General features: G+C 40.2%; 1 protein-coding gene across 3 annotated transcripts in view; it reads left to right on the top strand.

The window, feature by feature from the left end:
* Window positions 1-24,619, top strand: part of gabra3 (gamma-aminobutyric acid type A receptor subunit alpha3) — a 128,161-nt gene that overhangs the window by 96,255 nt on the left and 7,287 nt on the right. For all 3 annotated transcript variants that reach the window (XM_015031969.1, XM_015031967.1, XM_015031968.1), the window contains exons 6-9: window positions 6,158-6,240; window positions 8,913-9,056; window positions 12,879-13,031; window positions 17,807-18,012. In XM_015031969.1, the coding sequence (XP_014887455.1) occupies window positions 6,158-6,240; window positions 8,913-9,056; window positions 12,879-13,031; window positions 17,807-18,012 (586 nt within the window). The remainder of the gene's footprint in view (window positions 1-6,157; window positions 6,241-8,912; window positions 9,057-12,878; window positions 13,032-17,806; window positions 18,013-24,619) is intronic.

The raw sequence follows: 24,619 nt of genomic DNA, 5'->3' as shown, positions 1-24,619 counted from the left end.
TTGTACTTTTACTTAAGTACATTTATTGAGTACTTTCTCCACCACTGGCAATCACAAAGGACATCTTGGAATGAATACTTGGCTGGATACTTCATTTCAAGAGCCATACATGCAAATATTGTAGCCGACGTTGAATTTGACTTGTTAGATCAACTTTCACTGTCCCTGTCAGCCACATTTGTGGTGATTTGTGGTGACGATGGTGGACTACAGCAGATGATGAGTATTTTAATGAAAAACAAAGAACAAAACTTACAAAAATCACCGTGAGCAAAAGCAGAAAAGCACAGGAGGGCATTAACATGGAAGTAGCAGGGAGATAACAGGAGGAACCAGCAAGGAGTGACTGAGAAAGAGTTGCATATAAACTGGGGAGGTTGATTACTGAACAAGCAACAGATGGCTGATTAGAAACGAGCTGCAGGTGTGAGTGGAGAGAGGGAGAGAGAGAAAGAAAGAGAGAGAATACAAACTGGGTGACTAGGATTAATAAAACTAAAGTAACTAAAGGACTAAACTAAGATAAAACAAAAACAAAGCTGATCTAATCAAAGAAAGACACTAAAGAACTCAAACCTCTAAACAACCCAGGTCCTGACAACTTGATGTACATTTTATTTAGCTACGTTGTCAAAGAGAAAAAAAAAACTCACTAGTCATAACTCAAAAGGGGAATTAGAGCAGAGTATCATGGTTTTATTTTCAGCCATTTTGGTTAAAAGTACTTATAAACTCAGTGTAGTGCAGCCTAATTCAAGCACACACAGAAGGATGTTGTCTGTGTCGGGGTGTGTGTGTGTTTCTCAGAAGTCTCACACAAACTGCAACGATAAACATCTGACGCCGCCAGTGTTTTGTTTGCGGTGGAAAATGGAGCAGGGAACACCCGTACCGAGTAGAACCGAACCAGAAAGAATTAATTGATATCATCTAATCCTCGCGTTCGATCTGTGAGGCAACTTTCCATGAGACCGTCTAGAAGAAATGGTTCTTGTGGCGCTCTCTGTTATCCCTTTGTTCTCAATTAAGTTTCAGACTAGATGAGTTTAGTTCTGTGATCTAACGTGTGTGCTTTGATTCTGGAAAAAAAAAAAAAAAAAACATCAATATGGTTTCATAATCAAGTGATGAAGCAAAGTTTGATAATATGTTAAAGTAGATGAATTAATTCATCTTATTTTGATGTGAGACACTGGTTCAATTAATAAGAATAACACCCAGAATTCATCCTGTCATTATTTTAATCGAGTCAAAGAAGAAAAAAAAAATAGCAACTTCTCAGAAAACGTCTGTTATCAGCTTCTGTCAGAATAAGAGAACAAGCCCAAGTTTTGTCACCGCAGGAGCTTGGGATTTTTCCTTTACACTGTCTGCTCCATGCTGGCAGTATTTAACCTAATAGATAACAACAAGGTGGAAATCCAGGGCAAGTTTGATTGTATGAAAAGTGGGCGTGCTTTCTTTTCACTGCGACATATTTTTCTGGACTACTGATATTTTTCGCCCTTTTTCTCCATCTCCACTGCTGAGCAATGGAACAGAAAGAGAATAGCAGACAATCAGCACCTACTTACTGAAGGTTTGAAGAACATCTCTGCTCCATCCATCTCCTCTGTTGCTTGGCTCACTGACGGATAATACTGTACATGAGAGGCAGACATGCATCGGATGGATGGAGAACTGGAAACTCAGAGGCCTGGAACATTAGAAAACATATTTGGACTTTTTCTACTTTCCTCTATTAACCACTTAAAGACTCCTGCTGCGTTCAGGTTCACAATAAAGTATAAATTAACTTCAAAAATTACTAAGCATTATATATTCTAGTGTGGCCAGCTTTTAACAATAACAGTAATGGAAATAAACGAGCCTTCAATGTGTGTTTATGTAAATAAGTGAAAAATGCTCTTATGCTTTTTATATAATATTGTATAGTATTTTCACACGCTTAGCTTTGTAAAGTTTTTTTGTTTGTTTGTTTAAATAAAGAAAACAAAACATGTTTTATAGTAAAGTAAGATGCAAATTATTTCCCAGATAAAGTTTCAAAAGTCTACACACTCCTGGAGAAACTTTAGGTTTGGGAAACTTAAAGTTACATAATATCTCCAAATGTATCTAAATGTGTTTCGATTGAAAAACAACAAAAAAAAGTTCATGGTTGAAATAAAAAGTAAAACAAATATGAAATCTGCAGTGTTGTAGCTGCGTGAGTTTGCACACGCTTTGGTATTTCATAACGTTGTTCTCATTGTTTTTAGTATTTAAGTTGGAGTGTACTGAATGGAAATAATGAGAAAAGTTTCTTTTTCTTTTTCTTATAATTGAATAAAACTGAAAAGGTCGAATACATGTCAGATTTAGTATCACATACTGGATTTTTTTTCTTTTTTTTTTGGGTCTCATTTGTGCAAAAACAAACAAAACAAAAAAAACCCAGCGGATTTGCTTTGCATTTCCCTGCTGTGCGATCGTAACCTATCTGTGCTAAACTACTGATAAATCACATCTTCCCCCCCCCCAAGGCTCTTCATTTTGCTCATCGCTGGATTTTGTTGGTGCAGATCGGTTTGTCAGATAATAACACTTGGATTTTGTTGTTTATACACTCAAAGAGGATTTACCTGCTGCCACCCAAAACCCAACAGAGCCCGTACGCGTCGCAAATCCCCGTTTAACCCCGGTGTGCAACACTCCAAAGTAGAGACTCGTATCACTTTTTGCTCACGGCGCAGGTACAGTATTAGGCTGCAGAATGCAAATCCATCTTATATGAAATGTGGAGTGCTTTGACTTGGCACTCGGTGTTGATTGGCACTTCTCACTAGACAACCGCTTAAATCCAGTTAATCAGCACGTCTGCAGCAGCTCAGAAGGCCTCGGCTTTGCTGGCTTGCGTCGTCGTTTCTGAATGGAGTGGAGCCGCTATTGTCTGCCGGAGCTGCTGCTGCTGCCGCTGTCTTATTTTTCGGGGAGCATTTATCACTCGCTGTCAGCTCGCAACAGTACAACTCCGACTGCGGTTCCCCACGACAACTTTGTCCCCGAGAGTGAATGTGAATTTATGAATAAATTAAATCGTCTTCGCTAACACAAAAGCGCGCGATTGCGGTTAAAATAAATTAATAAACGAGATGTAAATGAGCGGCAACGAGCTAAATTCAGCGTCTTATGAATACCAGCACAACTTACATGGGAACACTGTGTTGCAAATGCGATCATGCGGCTTTTTAACATTTTGTTTTGTCATGTTGCGCACACGCACTCTGGTGTATTTCATTCAGATTTTTACGTAAAAGACCAACACAAGTTTCTTCACATGTGGAAATATTGAGTTGCATTCAAACCCCATGAATCAATTTTTAAAACCACTCTCTTCTTTTTTCCAATTGTAGAAGCAAATGCCTAAGGGTTTGCCTTCGCATGTCAGCTCAGGTTCTGTCGGATTGAAGAGGGGGTGCCTGCACCGCCGCCTTTCTCTGGTCTTCCCATGTGGTCTCAGTTGGAGTGAGGTCTGAACTTTGACTGAGCCACTCCGCTTTGATTCAAACCATCTTGCTGCAGCTCTGCTTGCGTGTGCAGGGACCCTGAAGCTCTTCTGCAATCTCAAGTCTTTCGCAGTCTTAAGCCTTTACGACCTAAATTTCAAATCTCCGCCTGGATATTCTTGCTTATTTTAATTGTACACAGTTCTTTAAATATCCTGTGAATAAATATATATTTTCCCATTTATTGATAACAACTGGAACGTTCAATATCTAGCAAGTACCATCTATTAAAAGCGCCCCTCAGATTCATTTCTCTCCCTGCTATGAAATTATTGTAATAACCCGATATTGGCTTGAAAGCGCAACGTCTCCCCTTTTCAGAAACCATTGAAATTTTTCAGATAGCGTAGAGTGTGACGGATTTACGGCACTGCAAATCTGGCTGGATCGCCAGCGCTCCGGTTGGTCTGGAAGGGTTAAACAGTTTTGTCTAAGGATTTACCTGTGTGGCACGTTGGACCGTTGCACCATGGCGCATTATTACGGTCATGGATGGAAACAGCAAAGGGAAGGCCTGGGCAGAGGTGGCAAAGTAAAGTCCCACTGTTGCCCCTGCCTCTGTGTCCCTGCCTGTTGAGCTGGAACTGGTGGTGCTGGGATTATCCTGGGAACTGTGGCAGCTTCCCCAGTGGAGGGGCTTGGGCCATGTTTCAGCATGATGGGTTCTTGGCTGGAGACCTGCGGTTCTCTGGGCTGAATGTGTGTCAAAGAGACCGGACTGAGCTCTGATGGGGGATCCTTCCCTACTGGCCTCCCTATTGGCCTTCCAGGGTCTTCCTCACACAGAGGGATTGCCCTTGTCTGACGAGGTAAATGTGGAAATATTCATGGGTGACGATGAATACCTCCACAAGGCACCGAATTAGACGTCTGAGAGGTGCTATGTTGAATTTCAGTACGCCGACGACCCAAAGAGGCCCAGGCGTAAACTCACTGCTGTGCAGCTGCACAAGCAAGATTATTAAAAAAAAAAAAAAAGTCAAAATGTGGAAAACACAAGTGAGTGGTCTGTCTGTCTGTGTGTCTTATCAAAGGTATTGTACAGAAGAATATTCTTACAGACGTGAACTGTTAAACGAGTCAATCCGCCTTGGCTGTCGTGATTAATTACAGAGGACTAATGCACTGAAGGGCATTGGCGTTGTGCATGTTTGTGTTCTCTAAATTTAATTTGAAGGTTTGAGGCGAGCGCACCCAGACGTCCGTCAGACGAGCTGCACCTGACGCCCTGAAAAAAAGTTGAAACCAGACGTCAGCAGTAGCTGTTCGCCGTTACGTTTTGCTTAAGGAGCAGCTGTGATCTCAACGAGCCTCTCTGAGCGCGCTGGGGCTGTTCCTTTTAGTACCTTTGCGTGAAGTTGTGTTTCACAGAGATCTCGCTTCTTTGTTTGCGATCAAAGCGACTCCGGCGTTGCCACCACCTTTGTTTCTGGGAGAATGTGAGTTGCGATCAGGCGCAGGATGAATGACATCAATTAGACGCTGATGTTAAGAGCTGGGCGATATGCAACGGTTCTGATTCTGTCTTCTGATTTATGCTCTGTTGAGTTAATTTGGGGAGGGGTTGGGGGTTATCAGCGAGCGAGGTAGCGCCAGATAGCAACCAGCGGGGCGGGAGGAAAATTGAGGCCATGGGGTTGTTGTTAAGGCAACACGGGGATCTAATGAGAAACACAAAGTTTGCAGTAAAGGTGGAAGTTCTTTATTTTCACGTGAAATAAACTTCACGTGTGGAACGATGTGCCGCAGTAAGCCCGCCGAATTAACCTCCTCATCGCCTGACTCGTTTTATTAACTCCCACAAAGAAATTAAAAATTCATCTGCTCACGTATAAAAATTAAACAAGCAAAACAGTTTGCACTGAATCCTTACGGTGCAAAACGTTTCCTCCCCAACGGTGCCGGTTAAGGAATAAGAAATGTGCTTATGCGCAGCATTTACTCACACTGTAATTTCTTACAGTCCTTTATTTTTTTTTTTTCTCAAGTAACCCAATCCTGAGTTGATGCATGGACTACAAATGCTGTAACTCGGTTAGAATAACCTAATTCCGGGTCCATTTATGGGCAACCCAGTCAGCTGAGGAATGGTTTCATGAGTCTCTGAATCACTTGGATTTGATTTGTGATTAAACATTCATGAATAAGACAATATGAGCCGTTTCTCCGTTTGCTTGTGGGGCGTTTTGAGGCTCGGACTTTGACGCTCCTCTTTCGGCCGGGGGTCTTCATAACACAATATATCCGTCCGTCCGAAAAGTGAAACCTCTCGTGACGCGCAGTGGGGAAAAGAAGTGTTCGATCGTGTTCGCTTAAATGTGTCGTGGGAGAGTGGGCTGAGACCCCAGTGAGTGAAAACCTGGTCAAGAATCACAGGAAACATTTGAAACCTGCAACTAATTGTCAATTGATTATTAAAAGACAATCAAACCCTGTTTTTAATTATTATTTGTACTTCTAGACACTGCGTCTCAACTGCAATATCCTCCTTGTATCAAACGCTTGCTTTCCACCGCTGCGTTTGCAGCCGTGGGCTTTCCACTGTTTTTGCAGGGTTTGCCTGATCCACCCTGCCGGTGGGCGTGTCTAACGTGTCTCTGCTCTTTCAGGTTGACCATCCACGCAGAGTGCCCCATGCACCTGGAGGACTTCCCGATGGACGCGCACGCCTGCCCTTTGAAGTTTGGAAGTTGTAAGTCAGCCCCACGTGTTCGAGTCCAGAGCTGAGTGGAGAGAGAGAGAGAGAGAGAGAGAGAGAGAGAGAGAGAGAGAAAGAGAGAGAGAAAATAAAAATAAAAAATCACAGCAAACAGACAAACGTTATTGTCCTGAGGAGATATTGATTACCTTTTGCTACTCAGAACTGTTTGCATAACAAACTACTTCGAGCCGCTGTTTGTAATGAACGATATGCTGTGAGGAGCTGGAAAAATAGCCATGCATTTAACCCAAGCCGCCGCTGCAGAGCCAAAGGTTTACTACATAAGGACTGAGATTTAAACGCCATTAAGGAGGGAATATTACTCTGATGCATAATAGAGTTAAAGTGCCTGGGCAAACATTAGCCAAGCAGCAAGCAGCTTATTCCAGATATATCCGTAGAACAGACGTCAGGCTTTATTGTAGTTCAGCACAGCAATAGAAGAGGTGGATTAATGTCAACGCGCACTCAGGGCATCAGTCCACCGAAAAGTCTGCAGGTGGCATTTCAGAGCAAGATATTCGCCGTAAACCTGTTCAAATCGCCGTCTGGCAGCGCGTCGGATTCACAGACACATACATGTGCTGCTGCAAATCAAGACTGCAGTCACAGCAGCAGGTCTGCACGGCCATAATTAAGGTCTTTTGTTTAGTTGGGGTTTTTTCTCTGTAATTGCAACGTCCAACCCGCTGGCAGGATTAGAAGCAGAAGAAGAGAATCACTACTCTGGGGTGGATTTATCTGAATACTTTGGACATTTTTCTTTTACTTCTATCCCGTCCACTTATGTTCAGATTTTGTTATCAGAAAGATTCATTTTCCCCCCCAAACACATCAAAATCTAATATCTGTTCATTTGTTTAAATGCAACTATTTTCACGATGCAAACAAAATCAGATTTTCTTTTTAATACGTAAGAAAGTAAAGATATTTACAGAGCATTTTAGCCTTTTTCACAGTGCCTAACTGTGAAGTGGAAGTTGAAGGACATGTCGCTTTTACTGCTTTTGCTAAATTAAATCTTTAACACGTGGCAGCGTGGGTATAAGCTTCTTTCAGTTTCATTTTTCTTAATGAAATCCTACACATGACATTGCTGTCAACCTGAGCGCCTCATCCCTGCTGTGAGACTTAGTGGTGGCAGCATCATGCTGTGGCAAAGAGGGAGAAGGACATCTTACAGCAGAGAAACCTAAATATGACGTGAAACCGTTTACGTCAAAAACGCATTCGTGTTTTACAACGGCCCAGTCAAAGTTCCTCACCTAAATTCTACCGAGACTCGTTGGTAATTGTGGGGAAAATCAAAGCATTCAATTGAATTAATAAAAACTATGCATCTGTTCTGTAGGCTGTTTCTTCCACTTCACTTAAAATCCAGCTAATATGTAAATATTGTGTTAGTAAGATAGCAAAATGTAAAATAATAATAAAGCTCGACGCCACATCGGCTGCAGGAAAGCCCGGGCTTTCTCGGCCAGTCCCAGCTGCGATGAAACCCGCTGCTGGACGTGCGTGACCTTTGAGTCCTCAGGCTGCGCCGCGTGAGAAACAATCACTGTGATCATTATAGCCGCATGGGCTCAGCGGTGCCTGAGAGAACAATTGTCACTCAGCACAGTCTGTGCCCCTGAGTCAGGAAATTTACCATAAATCCGTATTAGTGGGGAGGGATGCCGTGCAGCAGCTCTCCAGTCCAGCCCGCTCTGACCGGGTTCATCTGAGATGGACAGGAAGACGGCAAAACGCGCGTCCTGTGGTCCACATCTCTGCTCGTTTTTCGTCAAAAAGACACGATGGTTAGGAAAGACCATGCAGAGAAACTGTGCACGACTTAAATAGAACATGATCATGTGAGTGCGTGTGACTTTCTTGCAATCCAGATGTGTCTCCAGTTTAAAATGTGTCTTATCGCCGAGAGAAGAATTAGACAAGAGAGACCGTGCGCTGTTGAAAACCCGTTATTCAGTAAGAATGGAGACAAAAAATAAAAAAATAAAAGGCTGTTTTACCTCTGGAAAAAAATTGGTATCTCATCCGTACAAAACGTGATTAGAAGCCAAACAGATACAAAGCAGCACCACAGGTAACGATTTGTTTCTTACACTAGCAGACAGGCTTGTAAGTGAAGAGTTTCTCTTGCACTTTGGGCTGTTAATTAAAAGTCTTGATTAAAAAAAAATAAATAAATCAAATTGCAGTTTCGTTGCATTTTGGAAACTTTGAGAAAATCTTTCACAATAGAGTGGAAAAAGCTGTGCTAGCATGGCTGAAAAGGGAGATAGATTTCTAGAAATGAGCAAAAATAAAAAATAAATTAAATGGCTAAAGCTAGCTAGATAGCAAATAAAGAAAAAATATCTGTCACCCTGGATTTCTGATGCATAAAGAAAAGACATAATCATAACTGACTGTGAAAGAGGGAAAAATCTTATTTACACGAATATTACCACATATTCACCACATGGGCAATATGTGGTAATGTGTTAGCACATATTATCTCACGTGTGGTAATATGTGGTAACACATGACCACATATGGCCATCAGTGTGGTCGTGTGTAGTAACTGTGTTAAATCTACAGATTGCTACAATTAGATTTTGACATGTAATTCGTCTTTCCTGTTTTTTTTTTTTTTTTTTTATCTTTTCGTTTCGACTCAGATGCGTACACCAACAACGAGGTGATCTACCTGTGGACTCAGGGAGACGAGCGATCCGTCTCTGTGGCAGAGGACGGCTCCAGGCTCAACCAGTATGACTTACTGGGTCACGTCATTGGCAAAGAAACCATCAGTTCCAGCACAGGTACATACCACACGCCACGCTGTAGCAGACCAGCTGGAAATCTCTTTTTTCATTATTATTATTTCGTGCAAAGCATTAGCGCATCATGCTAACGTTTTGCAGGCAGGTCAGGCAGAATTTCAAACTAGTTTATCACATGATTCCACATTTTTAATGAAGTGAAAAAGGGTAAAAAAAAATAAATAAAAAAACACCGGATGAGTCACAGGAAGATGCTTCCATAAGAGAAAAAAAAAAAAACGGTTTTGTTTTTTTCTGCTTTTGTTCTGCCGTAATTTCATCCGTTTCATTGACGTCGGCTTCGGCCGGCACTATTTTCACCAAGCGCTCTGCTATTTTCTTCTGTCATTTCTGAATTATTTAAATTGTTTGGGTACAATGTGAAAATGATGACTGTTACCAGTTTTTCCCAGGCGAACTGCTCAGCATATTTACAAAGACAATACGAGAAAACGTGCCAGAGGTGAAGGTTTGCTCAAATGTGTTAAGGCCCGTAGCCCAGAGAGTCAGCTTTAATAATTGCTCATATTAAATGTAAATATCTTCTAGCCTAAGCTCTTCAGTGTACAAATGTGTATCTCTTCATCACACGATGGGAGTCATTTTATCTTTCACACACAAATGCTTTTATTCCAACACTAGAGGACATAAAGTTTATTACTGCAAATTAAGGCAAAGGTGTCAAATTAGCTGTGCCAACAGTGATACTGATGTTACGGTTTATGAAACATACATAATTGGTGTGGATCTGTTCAAAAGTGCCTTTTGAAAATATTCTGCTTTTTCCCCACACTCCCTGAAGTAGGCAATATGCAATCTAATCATGTCTTCTGCTGTGTTTAAAAAATGTTTTGCTGTGATCATAATAGCATGGAAATCTCTCCGTTTTCTGTGCGTTTGTATCTTAATCCTGATTAAGAGAAAAACCTTAGACAGACCTGAAGGAACCCGGGATGCAACGCAACCCTTAGAAAACGCTCAGTCTTCAGGCGATAGTCAATGACTCAGGTCAACACTCGTGGGTATAGGAATAGATTCGTCCGTGTTGTGAGGTTAGCTTGCGGTGTAAAGCAGCTGAAGGCAGAACAACCCGGTGAACCTGCTGTTTGTTAAAACCGAGATCAATTAAAGCCTGGAGTCTACTGGTGGTTTTCTCGGTGACTCATCGCAGCATCTCTATAAGGTCACAAGCAACCAGTGTAAAAAAAAAAAAAAAAAAACCAACAAATTACAGCATTTTACATTTTATGTGATATAGACCCCTTTTTCTTAAAACAGCTTCAGCTGTTGCTCCACTGGAAGTTAAAACTTTGCCTTGGTTTATATTTTCAGCCTCTAAAATCAGGCAAATCTAAGAATGGATGCTAAAAATGTTTTGTGTCATAGTTTGCAATTAACATACTCTTGATTCTTAGCAGTTTGCATTTAAATAAATTTAAATAATTTTCCTTATGGGAGCTTGGACGTACAACTTTTTCATCTCCATGGAAACGGAGAGGAGGAGTAATGAGCTCATAAAAGCCTTTTAAGAGATTTTACAGCTGGCATTAGAATATCCTTAAGTGTTCATGTTCTGAGATGAGGGTCAGCATTTTTGCAGGATTTTAAGTCTGATTGGAGCAGACGAGCTGCAGCAGCATGAGGATGTGAGGTAGAAATCTCAAAGGCTTTAATTATTATAGATATGTGAATTACTGAGAAGTTATTCAGTGCTAAAACCGGTTTTCGTTCAGTTTGTTTGCTCAAAACAGCATGAAATTGTGATAAATTGTGTCTTCGGACAGCTGAAAGCTCCTGTTCTTTTCTCCCCGCACACGGGAATCAGGATCCTACCTGCACGTTTCCACCCGGTTTAAAAAGCAGAAAACAAGCTGAGATGAGTTGCTGCATACGTCACATCTCACGTCTTTTGTCTGCGCTCCCAGGTGAATCAAAAAAAAAAAAAATCTGAAGATGAAAACGAAATCACCTTTATCAATCAATCAAATTTTATTTGTATAGCACCTCTCAGCAACAAGACATTTCAAAATGCTTTGCATCATAAAAACACAAAGTCACAGACAGATTTTGTCATGTGCCGTCGCTACACATCAGATTGTTGATTAGTGTTTCATTGATTATGTTTCAAATAAACAGGTGGGCTTTCAGTTTAGACTTAAAGGAACTCAGTGTTTCAGCTATTTTGCAGTTTTCTGGAAGTTTGTTCCAGATCTACGGCGCATAGAAGCTGAATGTCTCTACACTTGGTTCTGGTTTTTATGCATTTGCTGCCAGAATCCCTCTGCATTTAGCTCGATCCGTCTCACTATCAAACCTGAAGAAGTTTCCTCTGCATTGAGAAGAAAAACCTCCCCCCAGCATGATGCTGCCACCACCATGTTACGCCATGGGGACAGTATGAAAATTGTGGAGAGCACTTTATTTCTCTTCTTTTTTTTTGTAAACTTCACTTAAATATGTGCTATGACAATACAATAACACTCGCACAGGATTTTGACATCCCAGTACAACCACCGCTGCCGTCATGTGAAGTCTGAAAGTTTTTTTATTCGTCAGTAGAAGCACTGACACGATGCGGCGGCTTGACGTAAAACTGTGAAAAGCAGTCGGGAGGAAGACGTTGGTGCAAAGCTGATGATAAAAGCTTGCTTCTGTAAATCACCGGGAAGAGGCGCAGCTTTTTCCTCCTTTTCAGAGAGAGGTTTAACCTCGGGATTGAAGCTGTTTGCAGATGCAGCTCTCGGGAGGCGACTCGCAGCGTTTCCGGAGATCTGTCAGGTGTGACGGAACACGAACAAAAACACGCCCGTGCTTCTCTCACACTTTCAAGAGCAAGGCTCTTGAATAACCGTGCTTCTTGCCGAGCGAGAACGTCCTGCACGGTCGGTTCGACCGCGGCGGCTCTTCAGTGGTTCGAAAACACAGGGAACTTTTAGGAGCGCCTAAACTAATTTTGTTAAACTGGTTTAATCTTAAAAAAAAAAAAAAAAAAGTCTATTTCCCCCCCCCCGAGTTAGTTTCTAATGAACTGTAGAGCGGGCGGAGGGAAGTTTGAGCCTCTTCAGCCGTGGTCGGAATCTGGTCAGAGAAACCACCTCGGGGAAACGGGAGCCTCTCGTATCTCTGCAACACAGATTGCAAAAGCGGGAGTGAGAGCCAACGCTTAGGGAAAGTGTGAATCTGGCCATTCGCTGTCATCAGTGACAAATACAAACGCAGGAGAGTGATGCAGGCTCACACTCTCCACATAAATATATATGTACATATAGGAGTGGCACGAAGGAAAATGTCAGTGTTCTGTAAACGGGTTAATCCACCTGAATAACTACCGACTTGCTTGTGGTTTTGAATCTCCTTTGAAGCACGCCGCTTTCTGATATTACCCAAATGTACCAGGAGGCTTTTAAAATTCAAATTAATGTGCTGAAAATGAAAAGTCCATAAAAACATCTTTCTTCGGCTGGATGTTTTTCCCCGCTCATGCTTGATTGCACTTCTCTCGTTGAAATGGAAAAGCACACTTTTTTTTTTTTTTTTGGTTTGTTTATTTTGGGGGGTTTTTGTGTTTTTTTTGTTTTTGTTTTTTTTTTTGGCTATGGCGACTAATTAAACACATCTGAAATCATCAAAATCTCCAACAAGCAAGCTTAATTTACAAGTTACTTTGATCTTTAATTAGGGTTGCATTCAAGTCCTTTTTCACTACTTTTTTAAAAATGATTTTAGTCCGAGTTTATCTAACAATTTTGTTCTGTAACTACGTATGAAGAAAAATCTTTACAACTTGTTTTGTCTCTCTGCCTCTGTTTGTGTTTCCCCCAGGAGAATACGTAGTGATGACAACATATTTCCATTTGAAAAGGAAAATTGGTTATTTTGTGATTCAGACCTACCTTCCGTGCATCATGACAGTCATACTGTCTCAGGTCTCCTTCTGGCTTAACAGGGAATCGGTTCCAGCCCGCACTGTGTTTGGTGAGTGCCACTAAATTTGTTTCTTAATGGGTTAAGAATATTCTCGGGACGATCAAACAGAGTTTTCCATATAATGCACCGACTTCCTGACCCTTGCTTAAAGTGCCGCTGCTTTGTGAGTTTTGGGTAATTTAGATAAAAGGAAGCACATACATTTTAACAACCAGGATAATCCCTGAGGGCAAGATTGCACATTTTCAGTTTCTGAGAAAAATAAATTAAGGTGTTTTTTTTTTTGTTTTTTTTTTTTTGCAGAAACTTGACTTTTCTCAGTTTCAGATTCAGTGTTTTTGAGAGAAAATGTGCTACTTTACAAGCAACAAAACAGCAAATGAGACTATATTTCTGAAATCGTCTCATTTAATTATTTAACTCAGATCTCTTCTTAGATTCTCATTTACTCTGATATAAATACATTTGTTATTGTTTTGATGTCAGAAATGATAGGAAGTGACATGCAATACATCATAGGAGGGCATTCAAATTTTGAAAAAAAAAAAAAAAATGTCCACATTGTAAAAGTTTTTCCCAAAATGCTTGAGGGCGGGGGGGAGAAAGATTGAATATAAAAGTTGGGAAAATCAAATTATTGGGTTTAGAAAACAATATGCACAGATTTTCTATCTTTCCTACAGTTTAGTTAGTGTGTTTGCGCCGGGATTTTCTGCTATCTATCAACCAGCTGGTTGCTAGGGAACCATGCCAGGAAAAATAAAAACGCTTTTCCGTCCTGCAGATGTAAACCCACATTTTGACTTTAGCTGGATGCTTTGGTCAAACGACAAACATTTATTTACAGTTTGTTTATGACAGTTTGGTCATAAAACCTTCAGATGAGCTTAGTGTGAAAAAAACTAGAGAATATGCAGAAAAGCAGATTATGCCCACTGTTAAGGAGGATCTGTGGCACCGTTTCCTGTTTCACCAGGACATTTGAAACAGTCAGTAGGTGGACAGCAAGATAAAAGTGGGTTAGCGTTGGTCAGTTTTGGATGCTAATAAATCAAAATGTTTTCAGATCAATAGAAAATGGTTCATAGATACAAAGACTGCCTTCTGCTATGAGTTTTTTAGAGCTGCACTCTAAAAATTGTTTTTAGTTATATTTCATTTTATGGACCTATTTACATTAATCTCACTTCATGTATTTGGTTCAGTGATGACAACTTACTTTTTTGTTTTTAATTAACCTGAAAGTTAAAACACTAACTTTAATTAACTTAAAAGAAGTTTTTACTTTGACTTTACTTGAAACAATTGAGTTCAATGCCAGTTTCGTATCCTACATACCAATCAATCAAATTTTATTTGTATAGCACATTTCAGCAGCAAGGCATTTCAAGGTGCTTTACATAATTGAAGAAAAAAATAAGAACAGCATGTGACATTGAATAAACAGTAAGAAAGAGATTTTGAAAACAAAATCAATCAATATCAATATATTACGATCGTCCAACTCGGTTCATTAACAGGGTTTCCCTCAGTGTATTATAAGCCTGGCAGGCCACCAGGCTTTACTTGAGCCCCCTAAGCATTGCTTATTTATTTAATTCTTTTTAAAATGTTTGCATTTTTACTTTACAGTTGGTGTCGAGATATTAATCTTCCAATAACACATGATCATCAAGTGATATTTTCAAATTTACTGTCAACTTTAAAAAAATTTTTAACCCAAAAACACGACGGGTTTCTGGATGAATGACTGCTGAGCGTCCCAACCCCGGGCTTAGCGAGTTTTCTGAGGGAAACCTTGCATTAAGTTTATCCAACTCAATTTACTAAGTTTTTATAACCTAATTCATTAAGTTGGATAAACTTTGTTAGTTTGCGACCGAAGAGAAAAACAGACTGGAGCCAGCAGTTGTAGAGTACTCAATACTTTTCGTATAAGTTCAGTTCAGTTCAGTTCACAGCATGGCATATCAGGTCACAACAAGAAGAGGGAGAATCTCCCTCTCACCTGAACCTCCTGGCTTAATTAGAGGGGTGGAGACAATCACATTTTCAGAAAGAACAAACATTTGCACTAAACTATTCCTACAAAAAAAATGTCTACACAGCTACAATTAACTCAAGCAAAACTAGAAACAAAAACAATCTGGGCCCAAACAAAATCCAAAATACATCTCTGCTCCCTCTCAGAAAATGGGTTTTCCCCAATGAGGCTGATTGGAAACACCAGGTCCTTGTCAGCACTGCTCATGGGCGCGCTTCCATGGCAACACGTGACCAGGTGATCTCAAAGAGATGAGAAGGTGATTAAAACAAGTAAATAAATCAAACCACCTCCCAAAACAATACATCCACCCAAATAAACCAGAATACACAAAGCACACAGAAAAACAGCACCTGTTAGGGAGGGGGTAAATCCCTCACAAACTTAATTGAAAAACTTGTTACTAATTGAAGCAATTCAGTGACGTTGGTTGAATTGATTTATTTGTACGGTGTGTACCGTTCTAATTTGTTCCGATACTTGAGAAAATGTATTTCCACTGCCTTTAGTAAAGTTAAATCTGGAAACAGATTCTCCTAAATTGAGTGCTTTAGAAATCCACCAATCAGGTTCCTCCTAGTTTTCTTCTAGGGCGGCCTCTATCGCAGAAAACATATAAATAAAAACAATTTTTTTAAAAATTAATATGATTCTTGATAGAGTTAGCCAGCTTGAATCCATCAGAACATAAAATGATTACAATATATTTATTTACAGTTTGTTTTTATCGGAGAGGCGTTAGAAAATATGAAATAAAAGTTGTGATCACACTATTCAGCGTTCCTCCAAGTGGTTTTTAATCAACCATCACATATTGATCAGACTAAAGAGCAGCCTTTCTCAAAAGTATGGCGTTTATTTATCTTTTATCTTCTCTTATGGGCTTCCACCAGCTTTATGTTGTCATTAAATATTATTTGATCAATGTAGGGTTTATTATTGTAAATAACCCAGAAAATTCACTCTGCTAACAGAGCAAAATACCGTAACTAACTTTTAATATAATTCTTCATATCTACAAGTTTGTTTTTTTTTTGTTTTTTTGTCACGATTCCTCAGTCGTGTCTCGCTGAAACGGGTTGACCTCCCTGCTCTTCCATTTCAATCCTCCCCTCTGCCTTTACTTTCCAACATGTCCATTTTTATGAGATAAGATAGATTGGAGCGGAGACAGGATTGTTTTTATGTGGTTGGATGGGCAGCCGTTGTCCGCGCCAAATCTCATTCCCGCCGCCGCTAAGTGAAAAGGCTGGGATGTGAAATGATCTGTGAAATTTCCAGTTTACACCTCAGTGGATTCATTTCCCAATTAATGTCATTTTAGTAGACATGAGAGCTGCCGTCACAACCTAAACTTTCCGCTGACGTTAACGACGCAGCTCGTATCGGGCTCGATGTTACCCACATCCCGATCAAATTTGGATTTATGTCTTATTTTTATTCTTCCAAGAGTCTCGAAATGACACGTGAATCTCAATCGATTTAAGGAAGAAAATTCTTCCTTTTTTTTTGTTCACATTTTAAGAAAAGAAATGCCGTGTTGAAAATCAGACAGAAAAGTTATTACAACAATTACATGCTTGTTATTTCTGACCTTCTTTTTTTTTTTTTTACTATTTCACCAGTTTTTAAGTTTGGAAGACATTTTAGTCTTTATCTCCCTCCACAGATTCTCCATCGGATTCATGTCACAACTCTGGGCCCCTCAAAACCGTCAATATTAAATCCATTCAGAAGAAACAATTTGATAAAAGTAAAAGAGTCCTTTAAAGCTAAATCTAAGTCTTTCTGCGCAAACTGAAGTTGAGCGCCTAACTCATTGAACGTGGTTATATAATGGCACTACGACACTGTTTTTGTTTCTTTTAATTATTTATTGCAAATAGATGGTTTATTCTTTCAAAGTCCTCTCAACTCACCGCCGTAGAGGGAGGGCTCCACTTTTCCATTTATGATTTATTTAACAATTCTTGCATCAGACTTGGTTAAGACAGAATAAAAAGAGAAAAAAAACAGTGAACAATAGATGCCTTGTCACGGCGTAACGCAGTGGCGACTGGTTTCTGCTCGTCTGAACTCGATGCACTGACCCAGTGCACTTGTGATGTTTATGCGTCAGTGAACCGTGTCAGCGTTACGAAGCGCTGCGATCTGATTTGCACGAAGCAGCTTACGTAAGAGCTCCGACTTCCAGTTTCATCTCAAAGTGCAAATTGGATTAAGTTAGATTATCGTTTTTAAACGCACACTCTGAACCCGGGCTGCGACTATCTTAGTTATCGATTAATCTGTGGATTTCTGATGATTAATCAGATTTTTTGAAAAGTGAAGCATTCGGCAGAGTTTTCATTGGAGCTTTTTATGCAGTATTAGAAAATGCAAGTAAACAATTTCATTACTTTTTTAATGAGAAAAAAAAATAGGAGATTTTTATTTATTTCTTTATTTTATTTTATTTTTTTTACAGAATATGAACCAGGATTTTATGGCTCTTGAGGAGTTCTGGGTTGAACATATTTAATTAAAATATTTAAATTAATAGATTGTTCAGTTTTGACTTAATCACCGCTCTCACTCTGCTGCCTTTTTTTCGAGGTCTGTATACTCCGGTCACCGATTAATCGATTACTAAATCAGCTGACGACTATTTGAGTAATCGATTCATCACGATTAATCGTTTCAGTCCTACTCTGAACCGATTAAAAGTTACACATACTGTAAAAGGACAAACTCTCAGCTCCCCTGAACCTGTTCGTTTGTGTTCTCCTTCTGTCCTCAGGCGTCACCACGGTCCTAACCATGACCACTCTGAGCATCAGTGCTAGAAACTCCCTCCCTAAGGTGGCCTATGCCACTGCCATGGACTGGTTCATGGCAGTGTGCTATGCCTTTGTCTTCTCTGCCCTGATAGAGTTTGCGACAGTCAACTACTTCACCAAACGCAGCTGGGCGTGGGATGGGAAAAGAGAGGGCATGGAGATAAGGGTGAGTGAAGAAGCAATCGACACGCCATACGTGCATCTAACAACTGCAAGAGCATGAGGAATCCGAGAATGCTTTTCAGAAATGAGTCGGGTTTTTATTTATTTTTATTTTTTGCGCTTGATACATATCATTAACTTGGATTTTGACCTCGATGTTAAAAATAATCTTGAGTAAATCTTCAGAGTTTTGGCCACACATAGCAGGTTCCTTTTTTTTTTTTTTTTAACACAGCCTTGAGTATTCTTTAAAGACTTTAAAGAGGCCTTTTATTTATTCATTAGCAGCCAAATGGAACAGGAACACTGAGAGCAAAAGCAGAAGTAAACTCCCAGAGACGTTGGCCCTGATTTACAATCGCAGCATATGTTCAGCGCTCATTTTAAAAAGGCAGCGTGCGTTCGCTCTCGCTAAAAAAAAGACTCCATCCTTACATCTTGCATGCTGATCAGAGAGCGAGCGTGCTTCACTTCAAATGAATCACCTCAGGTTTACCCTTCCTCTCCGTATGAAAGCAAGATGAATCGCAACTCGTACGGTTTCTGTTCACCGGTACAGCAGGGGCGTTTGTGCGTTGTTTACAAAGACACACAAAAAAGAGCGAATATTTGGTAAAGTTGTGACACAGAAATACAACTTTGGTGTTTTATCACTTTTTTTCTTCTGCATGTGACCCATTTAAAGTGCTGGCTGCAGCCGGAGCACACAGCTTACTATGAATATGATGCGTAACCTGCTTTATACTTAGAGCTGCAAAAGTAGATTTCACCTCCGTTTCAGATGATCGGACCTATTTTCATAGGAGACAAGGAAAAACAAATGACAATTTTATTCATTAAGGGGAAAAAAGTGCTTTCCAAACCCACCTGGTTCGATGTAAAAGTAAATTTTTGGAGTGGCTTTGAGCGGAAAATGTTGGCTGAATCACGCTCAGTTCATGCAAAGGCATCTTCTTCAATCTGAACATAAATGTAAATAAGAAAGAGGAGTTTTTTGTTTATTTTTTCTAGCACCCAAAAATTTCTTCTTTTTGATTTCTTTGAGTCAAATTGCTTGATAAGTTTTATTTATGTTGTATTTAGTCGAATGAAAATGAATTTAGCTTTTCATTCAATTTAATTAGTTTAACTGGTTAGGGTTTAGTGTTTTTTGGACATGGGTCCAGGTTGGTTTGGGCAGCCTTTTCCTCCAATAAATATCATTTTAAAACCTGCATTTTGTGTTTTTGTCTGATCTCAAAATGAGTGTGATCATTTGAAACGTGTGAGGGGGAGAAAAAAAAAAGTCAAATTGGAAGAAATTTCAGTGGAAAAATGCCAAACAAACCAAAAAAAAAAAAAAAAACGAGCTTGGTATGTTGGAATGCCATCAAAGAGAGCTTAATAAAATAAAAAATAAATAAATTTCTTTGACAGTTTTCTGTGGTTCAGCATGTTAAGAGTCAGATGTCAAGTATTCGCTTTGATTGAATTTGCGGCGATGAAATCTCATCCGGAGTGTAAACAAACCGCCGTCCTCCTCCCAAAAACAGGATTTAGATCTACATACTTCAGTGAATAATTAATTTTGTTTTTCAGATCAGCGTCGGCCCGCCTAGCAGGTCCACGCAAAACTTCGGCGAGATGTCAGAATAAAATAAACTCGGATGCACAGGCGCGGCAGAGAAAGCTGACAAACGTGAACTTTCTCCTTCTTTGATTATCATTTCACTTCGGTGAGCATTTTTGCTTGAGCTGCTTTGTCATGTATGAACAATAATTGTTCACACATAATGCACTGCATGGTTAGTGTTTAAAGCCGTAATTAAACTTCTGCGAAGACGCTCTCTGCGATGTAAATGCTCTTTAATGCTTTATTTACGGTGTTATTTCTGTTTTCCTTAACTTTTTTACGTATGCCAGCATAAGCTGTTCTCACATTGTCAACTTGGATCCTGAAACTATATGCAATGGAGCCCGAATGAGGCGGGATTGAAGTTGTGGCAGAAATTATTCACATTTTAACAAAACCACTGAATCAAAACTTTAACACGTGGAATGATAAAACAAGACTTGCATAGATCAGGCATCTAAATTTTGAAGTTGTTTCTGTTTTTTTTTTAGATTTAATGAGAGCAGTTAATCTCCTGAGATATGCAAATAACTAGAAGCTTTATTGACCAAAATGGCTTTACGAGATGCTTGTAGAAACCAAAAAGAAAAATCCCACAGTAAACATAAACTGTCTCAGAGTCGCTGACAAAGCACATCAAAACACTTATCAGTCAGAAACACAACGGGACTCATTTCAGCTGCGACAGACTGTCACAAATCTATTTTTGCTACATATGTACAAAGTGTTTGACCCAATCAATGCCGCCTCCGCGCTTTTATTTACTTATTTTTTCTATAGCGTGACATTTGGTCCTGAGACTGACAGGCCGAGACGCGGTGGAACTTTTTAGTCAGCAGGGAGAGTTTCCCTCCTTTCTGAAGGGTGAATTTAATGGCGGCAGCCTGGGCCGCGTTCTCAGGGGCTCTGCTGAGCACGCAGTTGTCACGATGGATAAAACGGAACAGGGTCACACGGACATGCAGGCCTCTGCCGTCGCGTTCCCTGCAGATATGAGCAACTTGAAAGCAGTGGAGTTTAAGTACGCGGCCTTATGACAAATGGAGCAAAAGATTTGATCTAATGCAATAAACCGTCAGACGAAAGAGAGCCGCTTTGGAGTTTGGAGTCAGTTTGTCGCGTGGACTTCAAAGCTCCGCGGCATCCAGCGACAAGTACGCGCTCACGTTTCGTCACCGCAGACGTCAAATCTGCATTTTGTTGGGATTTTACGCAGTAGGTGAACAAAAAACAGTGCATAATTGTGATGTGGACGGACTTAACAAACAAAAATACGAGAAGTGCGATATTTCATTTGAATTTAGCCACCTTTATTTGGAAACCATAAACCTACCAAGAAGTGAGCGTTCACCAAAACCGACTGGCTGCATCACTGAAAAAAAACACAAAATCTTACCACATATTTTTTGTCTAGTTTCTAGTCCAAATTTTGTTGAATTTACTTGAAATTCAACAAAACTAACTTACAAGTAACTTTCCAGTAAAGTGCAGGAGCTTGAAATTCAATAATGTCTTGACATTGATAAAAAAATAAAAAGAGTCAGTATTAAAGAATAATTGATGTAATTGTTCCTTTACTTTGCCGAAAAGTTACTTGTAAGTTTGTTCCGTGTTATTTTAAGGGTATGACAATATTTGCATAAGAAATTAGACCTACAATACTTTTGTTTTTGTAGTGTAAAACGAGCTGGACGGAAAAGTCGATGAAAGGCGTGACAATTTCCTGGCAGGAATATTATTACTCACTCATGCAAAAGGTAGCATGAAGAAAGCCATAATCTGACGGCAGCATCATGCTGTGGGAACAGCAAAGTTGATTGGAAAACGGTTGGAGCTAATTCCAGACGCTTGTTATTGTCCTTACACCTCTCAGTTATTTTGAATTTTTTGAACGGTAAATCACGTTAAAAATGCATCGAAGCGTATGGCTGCAACATTGCAACAGGTAGTAAACATCAAAGGGCATGAACACTTTGGCAAAGAGCTGAACGCCCAGTAGCAGCAGACAATTATTTTTAATATTTGTTTTTTACATCCCCGACTGTGAGCAAACCCATGTGAAATGGTTTACTTCAATGTCGTTGTGTGCTTTTTTTTTTTACTTTCTCGTCACCTTATTTTCTGTCTGCCGCGCCGTGTGTCTAATTAGCTCTTCCATTTACAGCTGAAGGTGGGCTCGTCTCAGGAATTACAGCCTGTGGGGAGTTTTTGGTTAGAAAGGCAAATTCTTGCAGCTCTGTGACACAAACGATTGGACCCTTAGGTGAGAGAAGTATTCTGTTTGCGTCAGCACAGGCAGACTCACAAGCTGGTGCTGCAGCGGCTTTCTCTGATGGAGCCGCAAAGTGATTGTGGTTTCACACATATCTGTGCTTGCAGCACGAATCGTGATATCTAAACACGTATGATCACTTTTTTTTGTTCTTTCACCTACTTATTTATAGTTTTAGAAGGCTGTGTCTATTATTACTTGTTGTAATAAACGCCTAAATATCCTAGAAGTTTGATGGACCCGATTTTTGATTGACTGTCAGACGTTTTTCCATAACTTCGTTTTTTAAAGCTGCAGCATTAAAAAACAATACGTTTACGTTTACGTATACGTTTTTGTTAAAACTGTCACTATGTCACACTAGTGTAATATGAAACAGACAATCTGCAAAAAAAGAAAAATCTCCTCTTCCGCCTTCCTGTGGTTCTACTTTCATCAGCAGAAATACACAGCTCTGTCAGAAATGACCAGTCAGAGCCAGGAGGAGGTCCTTAGCACTGACAGTCCAACCAACCACAGCTAGGATCAGGTTCTTAGCACTGACAGTCCAACCAATCAGAGCTAGGATCAGGTTCTTAGCACTGACAGTCCAACCAATCAGAGCTAGGATCAGGTCCTTAGCACTGACAGTCCAACCAATCAAAGCCAGGAGGAGGTCCTTAGCACTGAGAGTCCAACCAATCAGAGCTAGGAGGAGGTCCTTAGCACTGAGAGTCCAACCAATCAGAGTCAGGATGAGGTCCTTAGCCCTGACAGCCATGTTTGTGTGCACTGCTCACTCCCTCTCCCCCAGACTCTGTGCTATGCTACAAATAGTTCCCTACACCGAAGCCTGCCACTAAGGCTAGTTATAGTTACTATGGCTGCCGACGACAGAGGATAAACAGTTTTCCTGACTGTTATTTGTTTCTCCACCATGAGGCCATACACGAGGATGATTGACAGCGCTGTGACCCTCCTCCTGGCTCTGTTTGGCAGATGGCAGCAATAGCACTGGGAGGAGAAGGAAAAGCTTGATGTTTTTTCAACAGATTATCGGTCTCATATTATAATGTGAAAATATAGTGACATTTTTTATGCAAAAAAAATAATAAAATCAACAGATTGTTACAAAAGCTACTCCAACAAAACACCTTTTTGCATTAATATGGCGCTGGTATATCCAACTAATGAACCAGGAAGGAGGTTTTAAAACAAAGGGACACAAACATGCAATAAAACATGCAGCTGTAACATTAACAGAGGCCGTCTGTTGAACCTACATCTAAATACAGTCACTCCAGAACCACACAGGCACAAGCGAGGTCATTATGGCTCTTCATGCGCTGCCCACACTCTCGTTCCCCCACATGCTTACTCACTTGAGGCTGTTAAACATGCCAACATTTCATCTCCACACATAGAGGGGTTGCCAACTGTCCCAAGGTTTGCACACATCCACACTCCCAGCTGCAAGCGGTGAAGCACAGGGCAGCACAATCGCTTCATCACCCTGAGACACATTTCAATTCTTAAGCAACAGTTTGCCGAAGTTATGAGGACAAGGTCAATGGATGCGTTGTGATGTGTTTTTTGCCTTCAGCCAGCCCAATTACTTGGCCTGGTGCATGCAGATCTTTTAAGCAGAAGTAAATTATGTGCTGTGACACATTAGGTTCGTAACAAAATGCATACAGCCCAATGCCACAGATGGTTTCCCCAATAATTAGGCCCAATAAATTAGCGCAGATGACAGCCCGGCTAAAAAGCAACAGAAAACGACTCTGTACAGCTCATTTGTCAGGTTAGCGCCGCACAGAACATCCTTAATGCTAAAGACCAGGGAGCCGGATGATCTTTGATTAAGGTCATACGACACTTGAATGTCGTAATTAGTTTTTCCTGCTGATCCAAGCTGTCACCGTGATGGAGGGGCCTCGTTGGGGGATGGATGGGGAAGCGTCCATTTATCTGGGAGCATCGCTGCAACCCTGCTAGCTCCGTTAGACCTCGACAGGATTTGCTGCCCCAGCAAACCGGCGATCATTCCCTTCCTGTAGCTCTGCTTGTTTCACACACATTTCCAGCTAACGTCCCTGTGTCGTCTAAAACCGTTTTGTTTGTTTTTTTTAACAGATCCAGAGTCGCAATTGCTCATATTTGCGTTTTATTAGGGATTCTGTTTAATAAACCAACACAGAGTAGAAATCAGAGAATACTTTCATTTGTATTTGGTTCCCTTTACTCTGGCCGAAACAGCACTATGCTAGCAAGATTGAAAGAGCTGTTGCCTGTTGTAACATGCTAGAGTTTACAAAATACCCCAGACTGCAGCAGATGTTCATTTTCCAGCTGAGTAGTGCAGCTTAAGCATGCAGCCAGAGCTGAAATGGAGTGGCTTAAATCAAAGCGTGTTCATTTGTTGCGCTGGCCCAGTCAAAGCCCAGACCTACACCCCAATCGTAAATCTGTGGCAAACTAAAATATTTACGCTTGCACATGCTCTCCGTTAATGGTGGGCATTTATCGTATCATGTATCATTTTTTGTTATAAATTTCTTATCGTGACAAGAATTCTGATTTATTATAGTCACAATAAATCCTGATTAACGATGTTTAAAACCCCCAAAGGCTGTCAGTGTTGCTAGGATGGTTGGTTTTGCTTTTTTTTTTTTTTTTTTTTTTTTTTAATTTTTTTTTATTGAAAATAAAAAAAAATTTAAAAATATTTTTTTTATAATTACGGTG

Source organism: Poecilia latipinna, unplaced genomic scaffold (genome assembly GCF_001443285.1).
Source record: "Poecilia latipinna isolate Pla-1442-1.1 unplaced genomic scaffold, P_latipinna-1.0 Scaffold225, whole genome shotgun sequence".
Classification (NCBI taxonomy): domain Eukaryota; kingdom Metazoa; phylum Chordata; class Actinopteri; order Cyprinodontiformes; family Poeciliidae; genus Poecilia; species Poecilia latipinna.
Note: the sequence above shows the minus strand (reverse complement) of the source record. Positions and strands in the feature narration are given on the sequence as shown.